Here is a 23,806-nt window from a genome sequence, read left to right on the forward strand (position 1 = left end):
GTCTCTCTGTTCTGTTTTGAACCCTGTGAAACAGAAATAAATCTGAAATTTAAGTTTTCCTTGTGTGAAATTTTGTCTATTTTTCAACCAGCTCCAATTTATATATATTGTGGACTTGGTGTTGTGGGAATTTTTCTAACACAAACTCACAGTGGATTACAAAACCACTTAGGCATCTGCTTAAGTCCTCTGCTGTTCAGGACAGTACTTAGGTAAATGCTTAACTTTAATATGCTTAAGTCCCATTGATTTAGAATGCTGAAAAATAAGCATGTATTTAAGTGGTATTCTGAATAGAGGTGCTTTACTGAATTGAGGGAGGTCATGGTGGATAAAATAAAGTGGAAATTAAGTTAACCTTATAAACTAAGGCCTAGGAGAAGACAGTCCATGTTTGGAAATAGCCATGTTTCTCTTAGATGATCTGTATTAATTTCTAACAGAGGTGAGTCTGTGTCTCGGTCACTATAAATACTTTAGAGATTCAAAGTAATTCCTATGAATTTTTTTTGATGACACATTTTCTTTCTGTCACTCAGGCTGCTGCTCCTTCCTTAATAATTCACCACCTTGTTACCTGGGCAGACAATTTTCTGAGCAATTTTGTGACCTAGTGAACTAAAAGCTGAGCGGCAGCATTAACTCCAGTTCCCTTACTGTTGATGGTTTGTCAACTCAAATTCAAAGCCAATCTAATCTGATGGATCTGATTGTTTAATTTTGCTTTCTCCCTTAATAATTGTTCGGCTATTTTGCAAATGTGTGTGTGGCAAAATATTTCTGATCACAAGTGGAACGTCTTTAGAAATGCTGTAAAAAGAGAATGAAAAGTCTTTATGTAACTGTCTGAATGCTGTGGGATGCACTTCACATGGAGAAAACTGGGGAAGAAAGTATGAAAGCCTTAGTTAAAAGAAGCCAGTTGTTTGCTGCATCAAATGTGTTTTGTTTTGTAGATTTGTTTTATTTACTGAATTCAATTATCTAAAGTGTGGACTAAGTGACTTTTTTTTTAATACTTTAAAATGTGATATGTCTCAGTAAAAATTATTTTCAGTCTCTGGAGCTATGTAAAGTTGGGGGGTCTTTGTACCATACATGTCACAAATTAAAAAAAAATATATACAAATTCAACCACAGAGAGATGGTGCCCCTCTGAAAAGGATAACAGTTTGCCCATATCCGTCACATTGCCTCACCAGTCAAGAGCAGTCAGCAATGTTAATCAGGCACTTAGAGTATTCACATTAAAAAAATAAATAAACTTTGTGTGCCATCTCCGACCATTGGCTATATTTGCTAATAGCAGTGGCAGAAGGACCGCATGCCATTGTAGGCAATCTCATCATACCATCCCCTCCATAAATTATCAAACTCAGTCTTAAAACTAGTTAGATTTTTTGCTCCTGTTGCTCCCCTTGAAAGGCTGTTCCAGAACTTAGTCCTCACATGGTTAGAAACCGTCATCTAATTTAAAGCTTAAACATATTGATGTCCAGTTTATAGCCATTTGTTCTTGTGCCAGCATTTGCCCTTAATTTAAATAACTTCTCCCACTTTTGAGTGTTCATGTTGCAATCATATTGCCCTTTAGTCTCCATTTTGTTAGGCTAAACAAGCTAAGCTCCTTAAGTCTCCACTAGTTTGAATTCATTTTTCTTAAACATGGGAGACCAGAATTACATACAGTATTCCAGATGAGGTCTTCACAAGTGCCTTGGATAATGGAAATAACACTTCCCTATCTCTACTGGAAATACCTCCCCTGAGGCATCCCAGGATTGCATTAGCCTTCTTCACAGCCACATCATATTGGTGGCTCATAGTTGTCCTATGGTTCATCAACACACTCAGGTCTTTTTCCTCCTCTGTAGCTTCCAACTGATAAATCCCTAGTTTGTAGCAAAAATTCTTGTTGTTAGTACCTAGTGCAAAATGCAAGGTCATGCAAGTGCAAAGTGCAAATATCAAATTTCATCCCATTTCTATTACTTGAGATTTGAGGACTTCAGAAACTCAGCCAGAGGGTATGGGACTATTACAGGAGTGGCTGGGTGAGGGTCTGTAGTATGCAATTTGCGGGAGATCTGATGAGATGATCATGATGGTCCCCTTTGGTGTTAAAGTCTGTGAGAGCAGATGAACTGATCCAAAGCCCACTGAAGTTGATGGAAACCTTTCTACTGACTGGGCTTTCAATCTGGTTCACAGTGTATTTTTATTAGCTGTCTTTTTGTTTTTAATTTTAAATCTTCAGAAGTGAAAACATTTTGCTTGTGATTCAACCCCTTTGTCCGTTGCATGCAAACAATATGGCATTTCTGAAAGTCATTTTCTGTAGTCCTTCAAAGTGGATTTCAACTTCCTCTTCTGAGGGGATTCTGACATTATATAAATGAGAACTTCAGGTGCTAAGTATTAAATTTATTTATGCATTTATTATCCATAAGAAGAATGTTCTTTGAGGAAGACTGTGCTTTCATAGACTGATGATATCTGCTCCAAGTGGGTATGCAACATTATGAGAATGAGCAAGTGTTAATAGTTACAATTGCCATTAGTAGCAAACATGGTGATGGTTCAGTAGTGTAGGAGGTGCTGTGTTCATTTGGTTAGAACAAGAAGTCTGGCAGCCAGCTGGATTCTGAATTTCTAATTTTTCATGAGTCACTGCCTCCTTCCTTACAGTTTGTTTTCTTTCCTTGCTTAAGTCTTTCTTTCCTGTCCCATCTGGGTGTGTGTTTATTACTAAAAGTGGCTCTCTGGCAAAAAGGACCTTTTATCAGAAAGTCTGATTGAAAGATTAATTCTTGCCTAAATTGAAGAAAGCTGAGAGAACAGAACTTACCAGCTTGTGTTATACGCTGCCCCCATCATACAGAGGCAAGATTCTCACAGTTCCCTCGTAAAGCAGGGGTGCCCCCGTTTTTTCCAAGAAGTAGGTGTTCTTGGGTTTTCTGATTAGTTACTACTTTAGAGAGCACTGGCAATGGGATAATGCCAAACTTTGACTTGTTCTATTTCAGTAAAAGTTGCAGCTGTGGCCATAGTCCAGTTACCAGTGTATTGCATTCTCTTCCCACATCAGCCAGAGTGGCATTATCAATAGAATGCCCAAGTATTCTCTGTTTGTGTGTATGAGTCTTGGAAGATGAAGCCTCTACAACACAAGGCAACATCTCTTTTGGGAAAACACCTGCTTAGGCTGTTGGCATGACCTCTGGTGCAACTTATGAGATGGGTTACATGTGAGCTACAAAGCTATTGGCACTCACAGAATATGGGGTTCTGATGACTTGTGTCACCATGAGAGCAATGCAAAGGTGATTCATGATGTCATAAAGGCACTGAGAGATGGCTCTGGCTTTCCTATATTTCAAGGATTTCAAGCTTATTAAGAAAACCTTGTTCTAGTTGGATGGCTCAGGATATTTGGATTTAAGGGCCATTCACTTTGAAGTCAATGTTTTGAGTCATTCCCAAGTTGAGGCTGACCAAAAGTTATCAATATGGGTACAGTAGTTTTGACAGAAAAATTTTGACCAGCCATAGCCATGAATTGGGAGGGATCAATGGAGGAGGAGCTGTGAGGAAGAGAGGGACCTATTGATAAATGTGTGGGGCTAGGAAGGAAAAGACAAGTAGGATGCAGACTGATTTTACTGTCCAAGAAAAGGAAGTGTTAATGCCTTTGGGATAAGCATACGAATTTTCAGCTCATTAACCAAACCAGATCTCTGACCCTATTGGGGTTCACTCATCCCTCATAGTTGCCGAGTCATAGATAGTGTCTAGGCCCCAACAAAAGTCAATGGGAGTTTTGCAATTAACTTTGATGGCGCTTGAGCTTGCCCGTGCACATTTTGTAATATTATTTGACTCACCATAAATTCCTAATAATATGTTGCTTTCAGCCACATTAATGTGTGTATGTGTGTGGCCGTGGGGGGAATAGGTGATATTTATTATTGTAAGAAAGGTCTCTTACTACTGGAACGGTGCGCTAGTCACTGGATCTTATGTTTTCAGACCTGTTCAGACCTCTCATTGGCACGATGACATACCTCTTTAGACTAGATTTATCTAGGCCTTCTGGCTTAGCTAGCAACTTGCTTTGCCCATTGACCCAACAGAACCTTTAGGAGTGTGGAACCCATGTTATGCCACAAAATATTTCTCAGCCTGAAGTGCTTTTCAGAAGATATTTGAAATAATGGGAGGGGAAAACTTAGCATTAAAAATAGTGAAATATTGCTAGTATACAGATGATCCATGATTTGACTCGTTCTGACTGACATACAGCTAAAATTTCCAAATGTTTGAATGATCTGTCCCCCGCACTGATTAATGCTTGTATTTAACTACCCTGAATATACACATTTCTAAAAACCACAAAAAAGTTTTACTGCCAGATGAGTCATTTATGATTAAGATCTGAAATTTACTAATGCTTTGCATCATTCATCTTCAACAAGCTCTTTAAACTTGACTCTGAATGTCTGCATCCTTCTGGTGCAGGTTTATTTCATCCATTCTCCAGGTCATAAAGAAAATTGTCATGGACTTTTGGTTACAATGTTCTCCTGTTTGCTCCCCTCCACTCCTTGTGTGCAGCTGTTTTAGAAACTAATCTGTGTTTACTAGGAAAATATTGGAAGCAACATTACTCCCTTCATACCTTATGTTTAAAACCGTTAAAAAAAAATTCAACTGCTGTATGGAATGTATAACAAACTGTAACCCTATGGACAAATTTAGCCATAATCTATCAAGGTAATGGGCTTTCGTGAAGTGCTTGCATTTTTCTTGTAAGAGGCCCTGTAAATCTTTCCGTGTTTCCCTTGATTACTGGTTCTAGGTGAACTTTTGTAGCCTTCCCTTGTCTAGTTGTAACCCAGATGGTTCTCTTACCTTCCTGAAACGCAGCCTGATATGACAATAATGAGTGCAATGTAAGTAAATTAAATAAAAATGTATGTGGCCTAGATTGCCAGCTCACATTTGACTTCATCTCCAACACTTACAGTTTGCATGTACCCATTTTCAAGGTCTTTTGTGCACTACATCTTTAGGAGGGACAAACCATTCCCTATGCAGCAATTGCTTGCGTAGCTGGTGAAGTGATTCTTTTGTAGCATGTGTATAAATGTAGTTTTATGAAATGCTTTCAAGTCCTTTGAAGAGGGATACTAAGAAATCCAGTGATAATCCTACCCTATCGTAAGGGCTATTTTCTGAAAACCTAATTATCACCGAGGGCTTTCTTTCGAGAAATTCCTAACCTTTTGACAATGTCCAGTCGAGCAACAGCTGTTAAAATAAACTTTAGAAGAGTCTGTTTGTTTGTATATATGGATACATACACACGCATACTATAATACAGGGCATGAGGGAGAGTGTGCTAAAGTGTGGCCTAGCTAGCACAGAAGCATAAGAGCATCCAAATGCCCCTTCGCACGTCAATACTGGCTACCCACATCATGGGTAGCAGTATGGGAGGGGAAGAGGACTCTGCAGAGCTGCTACTTCCCCTCTTGTGCAGGTGAGCTGGAGGGGGAGAACAGAGGAGGCACAGGGTGTAGCAGCACCAACAAGTGAGGGGAACATGCACTGCATTGGCTCCAGACCTGGCACAGTTTACTCGCTCTTTGCTGCAGTGGCATAACCAGGAGCCAACTAAAAGTCTGCTCCCAGTGCAGCACAAAAGGATATTTCCCCTTACTCTTGACTCATGGCAAAGGCATGAATGAGCCCATGAGATTAAGTGAAAAGATCAGATGAATGTGTAAAGATTAGCTTTGGCCTCTTGATGAAATGAATGACAGATGCTGAATAAAAGTCAAACTTGTAGTTTCATTTATATCCTACACCATTTAACTTGTACCATCTCCTCTCTGATCTGTTCTGATTCCTTAACCATCCTCAAAAACCCTATAAAATGAAGTTTGAATACTGACTATATGATATATATGTCTGATTCAGCCATTCTTAAAAACAACTGCTCTAAATTTTTGTAGAGAGAGTTGTCTATGAAAATAGATTAGCTTCTACTTGTTCAGGAAATAATCAATAATAGGTATTAGATACAGTAGGGGGAATATTCGTCTGTTACCCAAAGGCTAGACCTTTCCTTAGGGGTATTTAGGAAAAAAATGAATATAGGAGAGAGATTCCCCTCTGGGTTGATTTAAAAACTCTGGGGACATATTGTCCTAAAGCTACTTCTATTTTAAGGCCACTTTACTTGGTCAACAGTGAAAATAAAATACTAAAGAAAAGCTCCTGATTGCATATAAACAAGGCTATGTTGTGCCTGTCAGGAAATGCCAGAGATAGGACATAACAGTGCACTTTTCTTCCCAATTATTTTTGCTTTGACGCTGTAAAGAAAAATTTGTGCATGACAGAATATGAAAAACCCTTCTGTTTTGTTTCCAGAGGTGGGTTTTAGTACGCAATAGGCAAAGGTGTCTTCCAGAGTATTTTTCTAAGTACGTTTAAAATATTTCACTTGCTTAAGATTTAATTGCACACTGCTTGTATAAAAAATTCCATTATCTGTACAAAAACAAGAATACATTTGCATTTCATCAGCTATGATTGTGGTTCCATTAGCTGCTACATGCTGGTTCCTAGGCCATGAGTCATTGTCACATACTGGTGTGATTGTTACTTTTCTCAGCAACTGAATGGTACAAACAACCTACAGTAAACTGCTGAACACATACTGCATCACTTTGCTATAAAACAAGTGAATCATTCTGCAAAGGAAACCTGACTTCCTGCCACTTCAGGAAGATGTTAAAGTCTATTGTGAATCCCTTGATATTAAATAATTAATAGTAATTACTCTAGCTGGCCTGGAACAGTTTCTGTAAAATAGGTGGCTGATGGCTTTTAAGTAAAGCATTTTATTGATTGTGTTTTAACTAACAATTGGGATTATTTTAATTTTATTAACATGATCTATAATTGCATCTGATGCAAGCAGAACGCATGGGTGAAGTCCTGGTCCCATTGAAGTCAATGGTAAAATTCACATTGACTTCATTAGGGCCCAACTTTCATTCTGTGTCTGTGGTAGTTGTTCCTAACTTCTTAGTTTTTTGGGGTGGGGGGAGGGGAAATCCATCACTGGAAATTCAATAGAAGAAAGAATCCATTTGCAGAGTATGCTGGGATTACTACACTACAATGGTGTCTGTAATATTTGTAGTAGTATGGTTCATTGTTTGCCTGAACATTACTTAATTCAAGGTGAAAATGAACTTGTATAACAAATGTAGTCAGCTCCATTCCAGTTAGTTTTGAGTGGGGTTGGTGTGTTGTGCAGTATTTTGCAGGACGTAAGTTTATATTTTAAATAGTTGTTACATTTGAGGGAAACCAGGGAAGTGTTCATAAAGATCAGTCATGTAACAATGGCTTTCTTAAGAAATGTACAAGGTTAATTTGAAAATGGGTTCACTTCTCTTAATCATGCTGATATGCGGGGGGGAAAAAATGTTGCTCCTGCAATAGTGAAAGGTGTTGCTTTGTGTGGTCCTGACAAGATTTCTATTAATAGCACGTGTCATTGATTGTGATGCTGAAAGGCATGTACAACCAATGAGAGAAACTGCCATTGTAAGTGAGTGTGGGTCCCTTCAGACTGTCAACTCAAATGATAGAAAGGAATTGGGGAGAGTAGATACCCACCACCTTCCAGAAATATGAGCAGTAACAATCTGGAGATTGGCCTAGTAGTAGCTTTTGGTGTCATTCCATTCATTGTGGTTGTCATCATTATTGTAGTTAAAAGAGATGCACTAATGCAGATGTTTAGAAGGCTCGTTAACACAGCCTCTCACACAAAAGAGGTACAAGTTGCTGCTGCTGTTGGTGATGGTGAGCATGATTCACAGCACCGCCATGAGGAAGACAGCATTAGTTCCGAGGAAATGGGAGAAAGCACAGATTCCCTATCAAGTACATCTTCCAGGCAGGAACAATAGAAATAACCTACGTATTGGTACAGATATTGATACAATAAATAAGGAAACAAGTAATGAGTTATAATATAAATACACTTATATTAAAAGTATATAAATACAAAGGTCATACAATATGGCCCTAATCCAGATAAGCATATGTTTAACTTGAAGCACATTAACTGAACCAATGGGACAGTTCTCATGCTTAGAGTTAAGCATGTGCCTATTTGGAGTCTTTGACATTTAACACCTACTCTTATGGAGTTTTAATTTTATAACTTCCGTGTGCACTGAAGAGTTATGCAGAAGGAATATTTTAAAAGAGCAAAGAAAAATAGAAAAGAACACTAGAAGTGTGAAAGATGAGAACTAGTTATTAAAATACTCAATCACTGGAACATATTGTGAGTACAGGCAGAGGCAGATCATAAATGCTATCAACGTGATATTTATGTAAATGTGTTTTCTTTTTTTAATCGTTGTAACTTTGACCTTTTATTGTCATTTATAAAAAAAATTTAATTGGATGTTTTGTTTGGAAAAGATGTGTGATTTCCATTATTTTATAGCCTTCTATGACAAATACATCTAGAACTCCGTATTTTTGCTCTCATTTATAGATGGATGTCTTGTAGCCTACCAACAAATCCTGCTACTGCTGCATGTGTGGCAGCACTTCTACATGATCGCATGACTCTTGATATGGATGCGGTCCTGTCAGACTTTGTTCGGTCCACAGGGGCAGAACCAGGTCTGGCAAGAGACCTGCTGGAAGGTAAGCATACCCCCTAAACCTTTGGTATCTTTTCCTCCTATTCAGCACTTTCATGCTGTGGCAAATAAAATGTGAAACAGTCTTTTAAAGCTTCTAGTATAGTCTGTTAAATCACTGATTCCTTAGTATCTGTGCCAACAAGCCAATACTCTTGGCAGTTTAATCACACAAGATTGCACCAGTATAGCTGTTTTCAGGAAAGGCCTTAGAAAATCTCATATTGTGATAGAAGCTACATTCTATATTACTTATAATCTTACCTAAAAAGTGAGACAAAAGGCTTTTATCTAGGTTCATACTCTGTCGTTTTGAGCTGCCTGCCACGCTCATTAGTCATCAAAAGAAATTCTGAGAGTATGGAAGAATGGTTCCATTAGTTACTTTAAGCTTCTAATATGGAAAACCATACTGACTTTTGAGTGTGTCATGTTTGTTAATAGTAAGAAAAATGAGGATTGGTTTTGAGTGTGTCTTTTAATCTGGGCTGGTTGTAGGTGCTGCCAAGTGTGAACGGTTAGATGTTTTGACGTTATGTATATAAAATGCCCACATGCCAAGGGCAAATATTTTTGGTTTTCCTCGTATAGCCAAAGTTCAACATATACTGAGCACCTCTATGTGTTTTTAAAATGTGCTGGTGAATATTTTTCCTGTTTACAATAGCAGATCAGTGTAATAGTAGCTGGGCTTGAATAGTATTTAGTTTAGTGTTATGTATTGTAATGTATCTTCTTTACTACAGGTTTATTACTCCAAGTAATAATGAATAATACTGTAGTAACTCTGAAGTGTATACGATGTGGAGTGCAGTTTTACAATATGTCATACTTGTTTTGTTTCCAAAGAGATCTGTGTTACATAAAAATAAGTCCTTAGAACGTGTAATTGTGAACGTTCTCCTCTATGCTCACTAAATGTAACAAAATCTTTGTTTTGTCTGACTGATTTGATCAACTTGCCATTCTGGGCTGAAGTCCATCATTATCTTCATGACATGGCAGTTCACCCAGGTTCACTTAGGGAGTGGAAGAACTGGGCCCCATCTTAATGGGGCTACTCATGGAGTAGAGTACTACTCACTGTGAGTCAGGGTGCAGAACTAGGCCCTGCATGAGGACTTGAAAGTTCTTTAATAAATTCAGTACTAAGAGCCCTGTCCAGTGGTAATGCTATGAGGCTCTCTGGGTGCATGCCAGGATGACTTGTTCAAAGACAAGGCTGACTAGGTGACATAGGGAATTAAAAAGCAAAAACAGCTGATCTGCTTGTGTGTATGGATATCACGTGTTTTCCAGTGGCCCACAAGCAGCAGGACTTAGTGTTAATATCCATATTCCTTGGGGTAGAAGAAAAGTTTATGGATTTTTTGTTCTTCTAAACATACATGGGGTTACTTTCCCCTACCCCCAAAACCCTGTGTGGGCTGACAGAGGAGACTCTTCGAGTCCCTCCCACTCCACATTCTTGTGTAGGTGGGGAGTCTGTCAATCAGCAGAGTGGTAGAGGGCAGGTTATCTTTTCTTTCCTTTGCATCCCTGGTCGTCTCCTTCAGAGAGAGTGTATCTCCTCAACTGAGTTTTAGCTGGAGCTGTCATTCAGTGAGAGGGTTTACAGCCAAATATTGCTTTACAAATTCTTCATGTTATAAATGCTGTATCTGTATAAGGAGGCCTCTGAAATCTATTAGTGGACAAACTTATTTGCATTTTAGGGCTTCCTTAAAAGGGATATGATCACCCCTTTCTTAGCAAAAGGCAGGTAGTTTTATTTACTGTGGGTGCATAGTGTTGTCTAGAAGTTGGAGTACATGCCTGGGAGAGGCAGGATCCTGGATGATTTTATGCTATCTCTGCCTTGTTTTCTTTATTTGTGGAAAGGATGCTTACCTACAAAACTAATGTTTGCAATGTGCTTTGCAAACTTTGATCAAAGGCTCTAAAGAAGTAATGTTGTTATTGGTAGAGTTGGTGATTTATCACCATTGCAGTAGGTGAATAAGTCTACACTGAAAAGACTAACAAAGATGTGGGCAACAAGGAGTTTAATTATTCTTAACAGTCTAATTCCTAGTGTTTAACTTCATTAGACACATACTCCAAATTCTGAGTACAGTACAACCTGTTTACGCACGGATGTTGGGAATCAAGCCATCACGACCGTGTGTTAACGGACCGTGGGTTAAGAGGGCCATGCTGAAATATCTTAAGATATCTATATATACATGTATAATTATCTAGGATTACATACATATTCACAGCATCCCAAATACTGCAGGCCTATCTGTTAATGGCGCTTTGCAAGAATATAAATTCAAATGTATAATCTAATAAAAACATTATTACTTCAGTACACAGGGGTGAAAGTAACTTAGGACACTTACCGGTACGGGGCGGGGATGGCTCTGGCCCCCGGAAGGGGTGGGGCCTTAGGCAGAAGGGGCGGGGCTAGGGGTCAGTACCCCCCAGCCGGCCCTTCCAGGCTGCCTGGTCCACTGTGCCTGGGGTTCCTGTGGCGATTTAAAGGGCCTATGGCTCTGGACACCAATGCTGTGGCAGCAGCATCCGGAGCCAGGAACCCTTTTAAATCGTCGGCCCCGGGGCAGCTGCTCCCTTTGCCCTCCCTACCCATTGGCAGCCGAGGGGGCAAAAGGGGCAGGGACCTTAAAGCGCTGCAGGATCCTTTGCCTCAGCAGCGCTTTAACGTTGCTGCGCCCCCCCCCCCCCCGCTTTAATGTCCCTGCCCTTTTTGCCTCCCCTATCCCTACTGGCAGGGCCGCCGATTGGGCGGGGGTGAGAGGGTGGGAGAGGACGGGGCAGCAACGTTAAAGCACTGCTGAGGCAAAGGACCATCCTTAAAGCACTGCCCCTTTCTCCCCCCCCCCACCAGTCAGCGGTAAAGACATACAACACGTTTCTGCTCTGCTCTTCCTGTCAATTTCTATGTGAGCGAGTTAGTGAGCAAATCTGTAGCACTACATAGCAAGTTCCTATACCACGTGTTAACAAGTCGAGCATGTTAAATAGGTAGCACTGGGAGGCATGGCGCTACCGCATGTTAAGCGGATTCGCATGTAAATAGGTCTGTATTTCCTCTCACACAGGAATTTTCTCAAGCTTATGAAGTTAAAAAGAAAATCTGGGGTGTTAAGATGTTCTCATAAGGACTTTTCAACACTAAGGATATGGTAGTAGCTTGCCGTAACACCTGTTAGCATTGCCCAGGTTCTTATGCCAGGGTAGTAGTTTTACTTACCAGTTCCTTATCCACTTTTCTGTTCTCATATCACTCCCCATTTTCTCTAATTTAACTAGTAATTTCCCATGTGAAACTGTATCAAATGCCTTACTGAAATCCAGGTAGATTAGACCTACTACATTTCCTTCATCTAAAAAAAACAGTTATCTTCTCAAAGAAAGAAATCAGGTTGGTCTGGCACAATCTACCCTTCGTAAAACCATGTTGTATTTTATCCCAATTACCATTTTTTCCATGTACTTAATTACTTTCTCTTTCAAAATTTGTTCCAAGACCTTGCATACAGTTGCGGTCAAACTAACAGGCCTGTTGTTTCTCAGATAATTTTTTCCCTTTGTTAAAAATAGGTAGTATATTAGCTCCAGTCGTAGGATACTACCCCCACATTCGTGGATTCATTAAAAATCTTTGCTAATGGTCTTGCAATTCCATGTGCCAGTTCCTTTAATATTCTTGGATGCCCCCTCCCCTCCCGATTTGGTCCCATTAAGCTGTTTGAATTTGACTTCCACCTCAGATGTGGTAATTTCTACTTCCGTATCCTCATTTCCATTAGTCACCCTGACACAACCATAAGCTCCTCATTACCTTTGTTAAAAACTGAGGCAAAGTATTCATTTTAGATGTGCCATGCTCAGATTATCTTTAATCTCTACCTCATCGACAGTACTTAGTGATCCCACTTTCTTCTTTCCTTGTTTTCTTTTTATTTATATAGCTGTGTAACCTTTTACTATTGGTTTTAATTCCCTTTGCAAGGTCCAACTCTGCTTGGCTTTTGGCAGTTCTTACTTTCCCCCTACCCTTTCTGACCTCCAAGAGAGAGCTTTTCTTGCTGATCCCTCCCATCTTCCATTCCTTGTAGACGTTCTGCTTTCTCTTAATAGTCTCTTTGAGATGCTTGTACATCCAATTTATTCTGCAACCCTTCCCTATGAATTTTTCCACTTGCTTGGGATGCCGGCTTCAGATAGCTTCTGCAAGTTTGACTGAAAGCAATTCCAAGCTTCCTAAACATTCATATCCTTGTTCTTCAGTTCAGTCGACTTCCCCAACTAATTTCCTAATTTTTTTTTAAATTTGCCCTTTTGAAATCGAGGACCCTAGTTGCAGACCTATTATTGTTTATCCTTCCATCTAGTTTAAACTGAATTAGCTCCTGATCACTCAAACCAAAGCTGTCTTCTACAGCCAGTTCTATGAAGTCCTTTCTACTTATCAACACTAAAACTAAAATGGCATCTCCTCTTGTTGGTTTGGTGACTATTTGGTGAAAAAATCTATCAGCTATCACATCCAGGGATATTTGGGCTCTATCATGAATTCGTACTGCGTGTCCTCCAAACTGTAGCTGGGAAATTAATGTCTCCCATAATCACACAATTCCCAGTAGTATTTATTTCATTAAAAATATTAGAGGTCTTTGTCCATATTCAGATCAGATCCTGAGAGTCTGTAGCAGTTCCCAAGCACTATCCCAGTGGAGCCTATTTTACCTTTTTCCCCCAAAGTGATTTTGACCCAAAGAGATTCTGTTTTATCCATTCCATCATTTCTACTTTCTTTACAGTCTACCTCATTGTTAATATACAATGCTACTCCACCACCTTTACCTTTATTTCTCTCTTTCTTGACCACAACTAACCCTTCAATACTTGTGCTCCAATCATGACTACTATTCCACCATGTTTCTGTTTATTCCTATAATATCTGATTTCGCTTCGTGCACCAGTGGTTTAGTTCCTCCACTTTGTTACCCAGGCTCCTTACATTGCTGTGTAGACATCGTAGTTGTTTCTGTTTGCCTTTGTGCAGACTCCTCTCCTGATTAGGTACAGTCATGGTACTGCCAGTATTGCCTACCTGTTACTGTCAGGGGTGTTGGCACTGTCTTTCCTCTTGTCTATTCTCATGCCTCTGTTGCTCCTTTATTCCTGTATCCTCAGTTATGTGGTTTTCCTCCTGCTCAGTGTTAGAATCAGGCATCATGAACATCTCCCCTGAATTCCTAGTTTAAAGTTCTTTTACTCAGTCGTGCCAACCTCCATCCCAGAAGTCTATTTTCCTCACTACTTGGGTGGAGCCCATCCCATGAGAACAGTCCCTGTGAATGCCTCCCAGTGACTGAACATCTCAAAGCCCTCCTTTTAGCAACACAGCCAGAGCCATCTGTTAATCATCATAACCTTGTCTCACCTTCATTCTCCTCTGTTAGGGACAGGTAAAATCCCACTGAAAATCACCTGAGACTCCATTTCTTTAACCGTCTTCCCCAGTCTGCTGTAGTCAGCCTTGATGCGTTCCAGCAAGAATCTAGCTTTATCATTTGTTCCCACAGGAAGGACAATCAGTGGATTCTTTCCAGCTCCCTTTTGGATCCTCTTCAGCTTCAGGTCCACATCCCATATCTTAGCTCCTGGCAGACAGCACCCCCTACTGTTCTCAGCATCAGCTCTGGTGATAGGCCTGTCCATTCTTGTTAGTAGGTAGTCCCGAGTCTCGTAGCTCTGCATCTTCCTAGTGTTGGTGCAATTCTGCTAGTCCTCTTGTCTCTTGATCTCTCTTGCAATCTTCTGCAAGTCATCCTGTATCCTCCTGGGGCTCTGAACTCTGAATAACTCCATTGGCTCTCCCCGTCTTCTTATAGGACTAGCTGCTTTTCTCTTCCTTCCCTTCCCTTCTTCAGTTACAGCCTGCTGTGCCCCTTCTTCTTTTTCCAACTCAGCACAGCTGTTCCTGAGCTCTGTTTCTCTTTCACTAGCTGGTCTTTTCCTCTCCCCGGTTCTTGTTGTCACATGCTTCCACTTGGCACTTTCCTCAACCAGCAGTGTACCCTGAGTTCTCCAGTCCAGCTTGCATCTGAGAGTCTTGAGTTTTTCCTTCAGCCTCCTCATCATTTGCTTGAATCCCTTCAAAACTCAACCACAGTTTTTACATGCATCTCCAGACGTTGCATCTCCTCTTCCATCTGCTCTATCTGGTGGCACTTCATATAAACGAAGCACTTTTCAAGTACCCGCTCTAGGATAATGTATGTGCCACAGCTTACACATCCAGTCCTCTTCGTTGTCTCTTCTGTTACTTGGTTCATGATATATTTTGTATATACTGTGCTAAATGGAAAAGTTTACCACCAAGGTCAATCTACATCAACTACATCCCTCATAAATGCGGATCTCAAACATACTGTAGTAGCTACTATCATCAAAGACACACAGAATAGCCACGAGTTCCCTTAGGTTCCATCTCATCTCACCGCCTTCCAATTTAGGGATGCTCAGTTTTGTCCCATACTATGGTAGCTAGATTCCTGAGGGAGCTTGTCAGAGTTTATCCCCCAGTCAAACAATTTGACACCTTCTTTGGACTTAAATATTGTTCTAATGGCATTGAGTACAGTCTTTAGAAGTTCATAGAGCCTTGCCATCCTGAATAGATAGGTTTAGGCCCTTTAAGATATCCCCTAGATTACATGCAACTTTCATACAGAGGGTCAAAGCTTAATATGTTTTGACCCAGAGAATTTCTAATTGGATTATTAGGTGTAGCAGACTATATGCTATGAATTAGCTAAAATAGACTCACCAGAAAGAGTCACAGACCACTCCACTAGAGCTCAGACAACCTCGAGTGTTTCTTTGAGGAATGTGCCCATAGTAGAGAGATGTTGGGCAGGTACATGGAGTTCTGTGCAAGCCTTTACACAGCATTACTTCACTGTAGAAGCATCATAATCCAATGCTCATTTTGGCAGGGTTATCTTACAGTCATTATTTAGTTGGACTCCTAGCATCCACCTCCATCACTGCTTGTGAGTCACCATCAGCAGAATGTATATGGCAAACACTCAAAGAACTTACTTACCTTTCAGTAACTGTGGTTGTTTCAGATGTTTTGTCCATATTCCACAACCTTCCCTATTTCTCCCCTACTGTGGAGTCCCATCATATCCAAATTCTGTATTGATGAAGGAATTGAGAGATGATTGGGGTCATCCCGCTCTTTGTGGAGGCATGAGGACACTCAGGGCACAGGAACAGCCCCAACAATCACCACTGGGTTAAAGAATCCAAACTCAGATACACAGAGTACATGTGCACCATCACTGGAATGTATATATGGACAACACATCTAAAGAACCACAATTACTGTAAGGTAAATAACTGTTTTTTATTTTGAAAGGAACAAGTAGTAGTCATTGATCTAGACGCCAAACTAGATCAGGTATGCAGGCACATTTTCACACCTCCCTGTAACATTATAAAAGAAATGTGACTAAATCATTAGCAGATACTCAGAGAGCACTATACATCTATATCAATATGATTTTGTTCTGTCCTTTATAGCAGTCCATTTGAAATCAAATTGCATTCCACATTGACAGAAATATTAATGATCAGATATATGAAGGTGTATTTTCACCAGAAAAAAATGTTCTCAATTCTAGGAGAGTTAATTTTCTGATGAGGATAGGGAGACCAGACAGCAAGTGTGAAAAATCGGGATGGGAGTGAGAGGTAATAGGAGCCTATATAAGAGAGAGACCCAAAAATCAGGACTGCCCCTAAAAAATCGGGACATCTGGTCACCCTAGAGGAGGAGCCTCTGGCTTGAGCTGATTTAAGTTTTGTCTTAGAAACCTGTAAGGCATACTCACGGTCCCAAAAACAGACCATACGTAGGTTTTGTAGCGTCCTTATTAACACCAGTAGTATTGCTTTGACAAATGTATGTGCTGCTTCGAGCAATTACTGTCTCCTGCTCCTACCCACCTGAAATGTTAATAGATTTGCCATGCAATTTCCAAATTGTATGTTTTTCATCCTTACTTCTACTGCTCAGTGGATAATTCAAAGTGAAAAACTTATGCAATTAACTTACCTCTCCTCACAGACTTTGTGAGGGCAGATGGCAGATTTCTCTCCTTTATAATCTGAACTTAGTCCACAAATATATTAATCATGATTAATCGCATTATTAAAAAAAATCATGATTAAAAACATTAATCATGATTAATTGCACTATTAAAGAATAATAGAATGACATTTATTTAAATATTTTGATGTTTTCTACATTTTCAAATATTGATTTCAGTTATAACACAGAATACTTGTACAATGCTCACTTTATATTTATTTTGAATTCCAAATATTTGCACTGTAAAAAACAAAAGAAATAGTATTTTTCAATTCATCTAATACACTTACTGTGGTTCAATTTCTTTATCATGAAAGTTGAACATACAAATGTAGAATAATGTACAAAAAATAACTGCATTCAAAAATAAATGGAAAACTTTTGAGCCTACAAGTCCACTCAGACTTATTTCTCATTCAGCCAGTCGCTCAGACAAACAAGTTTGTTTACATTTGCAGGAGATAGTGCTGCCCACTTCTTGTTCACAATGTCACCTGAAAGCGAGAACAGATGTTCTCATGGCACTGTTGTAATTGGCATCACAAGATATTTACATGCCAGATGCGCTAAAGATTCATATGTTCCTTCATGCTTCAAACACCATTCCAGAGGACATGTATCCATGCTGATGACGGATTCTGCTCGATAACGTTCCAAAGCAATGTAGATTGATGCATATTTATTTTCATCATCTGAGTCAGATGCCACTAGCAGAAAGTTGATTTTCTTTTTTAGTGGTTTGGGTTCTGTAGTTTCTGCATCGGAGTGTTGCTCTTTTAAGACTTCTGAAAGCATGCTCCACACATCATCCCTCTCAGATTTTGGAAAGCGCTTCAGTTTCTTAAACCTTGGGTCGAGTGCTGTAACTATCTTTAGAAATCTCACATTGGTACCTTCTTTGTGTTTTGTCAAATCTGCAGTGAAAGTGTTCTTAAAATGAAGATGTGCTGAGTAGCCATCCGAGACTGCTGTAACATGAAATATGTGGCCGAGTAGGTAAAATTGAGACATACATTTCTCCCCCAAGGAATTCAGTCACAAATTTAATTAACACATTTTTTTAATGAGCATCATCAGCCTGAAAGCATTTCCTCTGGAGTGGTGGCCGAAACATGAAGGGGCATACGAATGTTTAACATATCTAGCACATCAATACCTTGCAATGCTGGCTACAAAAGTTTCACGCAAATGCCTATTCTCACTTTCTGGTGACATTGTAAATAAGAAGTGGGCAGCATTATGTCCCGTAAATGTAAACAAACTTGTTTGTCTTACTGATTGACTGAACAAGAAGTAGGACTGAGTGGACTTGCAGGCGCTAAAGTTTTGCATTGTTTTGTTTTTGATGCTGTTATGTAACACAAATGTAGTTTTTTTTTAAGTTGCACTTTCACGATAAAGAGATTGCACTACAGTACTTGTATGAGGTGAACTGAAAAATACTGTTTCTTTTATCATTTTTACATTATACATATTTGTAATAATAAATAGTAATATAAAGTGACCAGTGTTCATTTTGTATTCTGTGTTGAAATCAATATATTTGAAAATGTAGAAAAACATCCAAATACATTTAATAAATTTCAATTGGTATTCTATTGTTTAACAATGTGATTAAAACAGTGATTAATCATGATTAACTCAAAAAAATTAATTGCGAGTTAACTGCAGTTAATCGACAGCCCTAATTTATTGATTCATTGACACTTGATTTCCTAGAGTATTTAACTGAGCAATATTCTGTTACACTCACAGATTTAATGACTGAACTTTTAAAAAAATCCGGTTATAAAAGCACAGTAACAGTGCACATAATCTTCCAGTTGCTCCTAATCTATGGCTAGGCTATGAGCTGGAGGGGGGTGGGTTTTTTTGTTCATGTATAGAAATCTAGCTCTCATTGAACTAATGTGAGTATAAATAGCAGTGTAGCCGGCATAGCATGGGTAGTGACAGTGGAGACATGGCTGAGCTGTGCCAAGTACAAACGTTCCTGAAACCACTGGATTTCATTTACCCAAAAAGAAAGATGAGCCTGGCAGTTACCAACCTGGGAATCTAACTCCTATCCCTAGGTTAGGTACCTATTACAACAAATATTAAGAGAAAAATAAATTGCCATACTGGGTAACTGTCTTTCTGCCCCATGGGCTTTTATGCCCGATACAGTACCAGGCATTACTACAGATTTGTACTGTGTGTGATCAGCCTTCTTATTCAGTGTATGGGACACCATTCAGAGAATTAGAATTCTCAGTATGTAGATGACACACTCTCTCTGTTATCCAGCTGGAGACAGGGATCCTAGTGTCTCTCCCAGGATGAGATTAGGTGCTGCATCTCTTGAGGCCACTCACAGAAGTCTCAGCAAAGTGGAGGAGACGGGTGGGTTTTTGATTCAAAATACGACGTCACGTCTGTTGGCTGAAACTAAAGGAGCATGATGGACCTTCCTTATGCTGTCTGCCATCCATTTTAAAATGCTATTTGTATCTTTTAAAGTCTATTTTCCCCCTGTTCCTTGTAGCTTGTGCTCTTTACCACAGCTCACACCCTGGGATTTTCCGCACATGATTGTTAAAATTCTGAGGGTAAGTCAAAATTTCTAGGCTCAATTTTGCTAATATATTACTGCCATCATACCACTTGGTGGAGTTATCCTGACAGATACCATATGTTGGGTAGCCTCCATGCAGGTTGTTTGTTAGATTAGACCTTTGAGAATCAGCAGCATACAGGTGCTGTTGCTGATTCAGTAAGTGACTCTCCTCCCTATGGCCTGGTACTGAACTAGTTCCCCACCTACAAAAAGCCCCTGGCTATTTTCTGTTCTCTCTCTAGGTTTAAGATTAGATTAGAAGTGGTTCATTATCCCTATTTCCTCTTCAGTGTAAGGTAGGCTTTGCTATCTTGCACCATAGTCTCACTCTTCCTATTTTTAACCTTGTATCATTTAACTTCAATAATGCAATAATTAAAACTGCTAATTAAATCTGCTGTTGTTAGCAATTATGACAATGAAAGGACCAGGTGCGGGGGGGAGAGGGGGAACTAGTTTAAAGTTTTATTTTGATTTTCTGTCTTCAGCATCCTTGCAGTCAAACACCTATTTACATTTTGTTTTTGCAATTAGCACCCTGATTTGCTCAATGAACTTAAATAAGCATGTGATTACAAACCCAGACTCTGACTTGAACCATTTGTTGTACGTAATAATTAATGAAAGCACAAAATGGTCAACTCTCATATTCATGGTAAATTGTCATGTGTAACTGTAAATGTTATAAAGTTACATGCCATCCTCCAGTGGTGCCAATTAAGATATTTCTTGGTTGGATGGAGGAGGAATTCTGGTCCCCACCCCTCCAGCAGGGGCCTTCCATTCTCCCTCAGCAATGGAGTCGTCCCTCTCTCTTACTCACACAGCATATGAGCTGGTGTCACCAGGAGCTGCATTCTCTGCAGACTGCCCTGCACTCTGCTGTACAGGAACAGACTTCAGGTCACAGCACCACTCACTGAAATGTGGTCAGTGATGGATGATTGGGTCAAATTTTAGTGGCATTGCAACAGTGCATCCAAAGTGATGCTCCAGATCACTCCAGCAGCAACCATGCTAATTTAGTATGGGATTACTACATTGTAACTATAATTGTATCCGTGTTTCCTCCTTATGGTCCAATAAGAGCACCCACTTTAGGTTCTCTGCTCCTTAATTATCACCTCCCTTGGGTGGAGACCCATGTCTCTTTCCCTTCTGACTAGGGTAATTCCAGGCTGCACAGTTCCCTGCCTATGCTGTGAATTTCCTGGCAACACAGACTGCCTCAGTAGGTCTATTTTGCCTTCCTTTCTCAAAGGCTCTAAACAGCGTAGTTGTCGCATTTGAGTTACCACATAGTTCTTTCTAAGCAATCAAGTTTCTTCTTAAGGTACAAGCACTACAGATAAAACATTAAAAATAATAAAAGAACCTATATGCATGATGATAAGTTTACCAGAGGTCAGCCAAACTCAACCAGTGGCTCAGGTGAACCGTCCCTCAAATGCCACACAGCGGTTTTCCTGTGGTTACAAATTCATAACTCTTATTGAGCATCTATCTTCAAGAATTTTCTTAATCTGCAACTTTCTAAACATACTGTGTTTTTTAATGTTCCTTGCTTTTTAACTTCCTAACAACTGCATGTCCCCTTTTGGGATGGGGCAATTTCTGTCATTGCATGAGGTAGCTGAGACTGTAAGAAAAGCCCCCATGCAAGTGATCATGAAAAATGAACACAAATTATGTCTTCTTTTTGGTTTGTGCATCCAGCAAACCAGTGTCTCCCATTCAGGATTTTACCCACCTCTGCAGTGATAGAAGCAGGTGTCCATCCCCCCTGTCACTCCCTCCACCCCAAATATGCCTGCATGCTTGAGCAATAACTGAGTGAGCTATTTCTGTACTGAATTCCCCAGCTGATCTGTATCCACATCCAAATCTGCAGCCCTTTCACTCTGTCCTGGCAGTGTTTTAGGCTTAAAATACTACACTCTTATTTTCATTTTGATAGCTTGTTCTTCCTGCTACCTTTTCTTCTGTGTTTTTATCTTAGAGGGTTTTCTCCCTCCTCCGCAATCAATAGAACCCCTGCCTGAATGCTGCATCAGACCACCCAGGGTGCTTTCATCGTTGTTTGCAGTGGAAATCCAAAGAGCAGTTTGCTTCCAACCCTGCCAAAATGCTTGGTCAGCAGTGGAACTTTAATAAAGAGGAAGCAGGGGACCTTTTACGGACAGTTCTGTGGGCTCTGCTCCATCCAAGACACTTTCAAATATTCCCTTTAAGTGTATGGGACTCCGGGGACCAATAGCACTTTCCATCTTTACATGTCATCTTGCTTTATCTATTTGTGGGGTAAAGGGAAAAAACATCACAAAGCAAGATCTTTGGGTGAAAAACAGTGTGTCAGCTTTCAGGAGTTCAGTGAACATCTACCACGCCTTGCTGTCCAAGAATCCTGGTATCCTGGAGAAAGTCTCAAAAACATCAGTTTCTTGGAACCTGGCTCAATGGTCAAAGCAATTATCTTTTTCGCATTCATGATTAAAAGACAAAGAAGCAACAGGACAATGATGGTATTCCTAAGCAAATAAGGCATCCAAACCTATTTCTTGCCTGTACCAAAAAATAATTCAGATCCTAAATTGGAAAGTCTGATCACCTGCTATTTCAGCAAATTACCGAGAGTGAATGTGACAGCTGGCTGGCTCTACAACTAGCATCTGACTCCAGCGGAATGAAAACTGGATCCAACATTATTCATTGTGTTGGTTCAGGAATCACGTATACTGAGAGTGGGCCACTTTCTATCAATGGAAAAATACCCAGGAGACTGACTGGATAAAGTCATCTCTCTTCCCCCAAAAATCTAAATTATTTAATCAACAGGCCTCAACACAGGGCTTCCCTACCTCCACACTATCCCGTGGAAGCAGCCTACCAAATAATTCCCAACAAGACAAGGGACTCATTGGCTATTGGGATAGTTGAAGTATCTGAAAGCATAATGTGTCCCTCTATATCTTTTTCTAACATTTAACAATATTATTTTAAATTACAGTCATATTTGGAATGGAATTTTGAACTGTGAGAGCCCCTCTAGCTAATTTTCCTTTTCTCTATAAACATCCAAAATGTTTTCCTCCAGTCAGTTCCTCTATTTCATTTACATTTCTCCATATCATTACCCTTTCTTTGTTCAGGAATTTACTAACCCCAAGGAAACTGAGTATATTGCCTTCTTAGAAAGATAATCAAAAGATGCCTAATTAGGGGACAACTCAGGCAAATTGTTCATTCTGTATTATGGCAACAGAGCTTTTCATGTGAAAAGCATTAAAAATCCCTATGCTTTCTTGTGAGTCAGCCTTTCAAAGAAGCTAAAACCAGGCAAGACTCCCCCAGCACATCCTACATAATATACTGTATCATTTCTTTGTGGCCAGAGAGGAACTATGTATTGAATGAAGAACCTCTTGTGATGGTGCTTTTTACTGTATAATTCTACAAACCATTGTTTCCACTCCGCACTATTCATACTCATTTATCTCACTCTGTTTATTGTGAGCCTCTTGATTGTTGGAGATACTACATGGATACCTATTTCTTGTAAATTTTTCTCATAGCCTGACATTTGCTATTCCGAAGGGCTCAGCTCTTAAGTATACATTGTCTTATGTATAGATATAATTTTCAATGACATAAGTTTAATAGCCAATGTCTTCTGCGGTGGGAGAGAAGGAACATCCACTGGAGAATTTGCCATGTATGCACAGCCTCGTTATAATAGCAGAATCACTTTATAAAAAAGACTTAAATCCAATCCAGTGGATGAGGGGAAAATCGTAAGATTTGGTAAATGCACAAAGATGCTGAATTTACAGGTACGTGTTAAAAATGGGCATTGAACAATGTTAGGCATTTAATTCCCACTTCCAGTCAAAAGAGAAATGAGCAATCTAAAACATTAGTCATAACTCTCCAATGAAAAAGTAATACTTCCTTCCCCCATAGCATGATTTTTAGTTGATGAAAGTAGCTTACAACATTTGCATGATTTTATAGTATGAATATGCACTGTCAACATTCTGTATTTACAGAAGTGCTCTTAAATCTTTGACAATAATTGTAAATAAACACTTAAGGATGCCCAGAAGTTTCAGCTTGAATGACACCTGCTGAAGTGAAATGCATCATTACTTGTAGATGTATGTTCATACATTATCACCAGTGTAACAAACAATGGCACTCTTCTACGTGTCAATAAACGAGTTTCTCTGGGGCTCCATTTTAGCCGTTATGTAGATGATTTTTCTGTTTTTCAGAACCTTTCAAATCCAA

At 39.6% G+C, this 23,806-nt stretch overlaps 1 protein-coding gene across 9 annotated transcripts in view; it reads left to right on the plus strand.

Moving 5' to 3' along the window:
• OTUD7A (OTU deubiquitinase 7A) overlaps positions 1-23,806 on the plus strand; it is a 260,695-nt gene that overhangs the window by 126,314 nt on the left and 110,575 nt on the right. For all 9 annotated transcript variants that reach the window (XM_050966986.1, XM_050966987.1, XM_050966982.1 and 6 more), the window contains one exon: positions 8,594-8,748. In XM_050966986.1, coding sequence (XP_050822943.1) covers positions 8,598-8,748 — 151 coding nt within the window. In that variant the 5' untranslated portion in view covers positions 8,594-8,597. The remainder of the gene's footprint in view (positions 1-8,593; positions 8,749-23,806) is intronic.

Source organism: Gopherus flavomarginatus, chromosome 9 (genome assembly GCF_025201925.1).
Source record: "Gopherus flavomarginatus isolate rGopFla2 chromosome 9, rGopFla2.mat.asm, whole genome shotgun sequence".
Taxonomy (NCBI): Eukaryota; Metazoa; Chordata; order Testudines; family Testudinidae; genus Gopherus; species Gopherus flavomarginatus.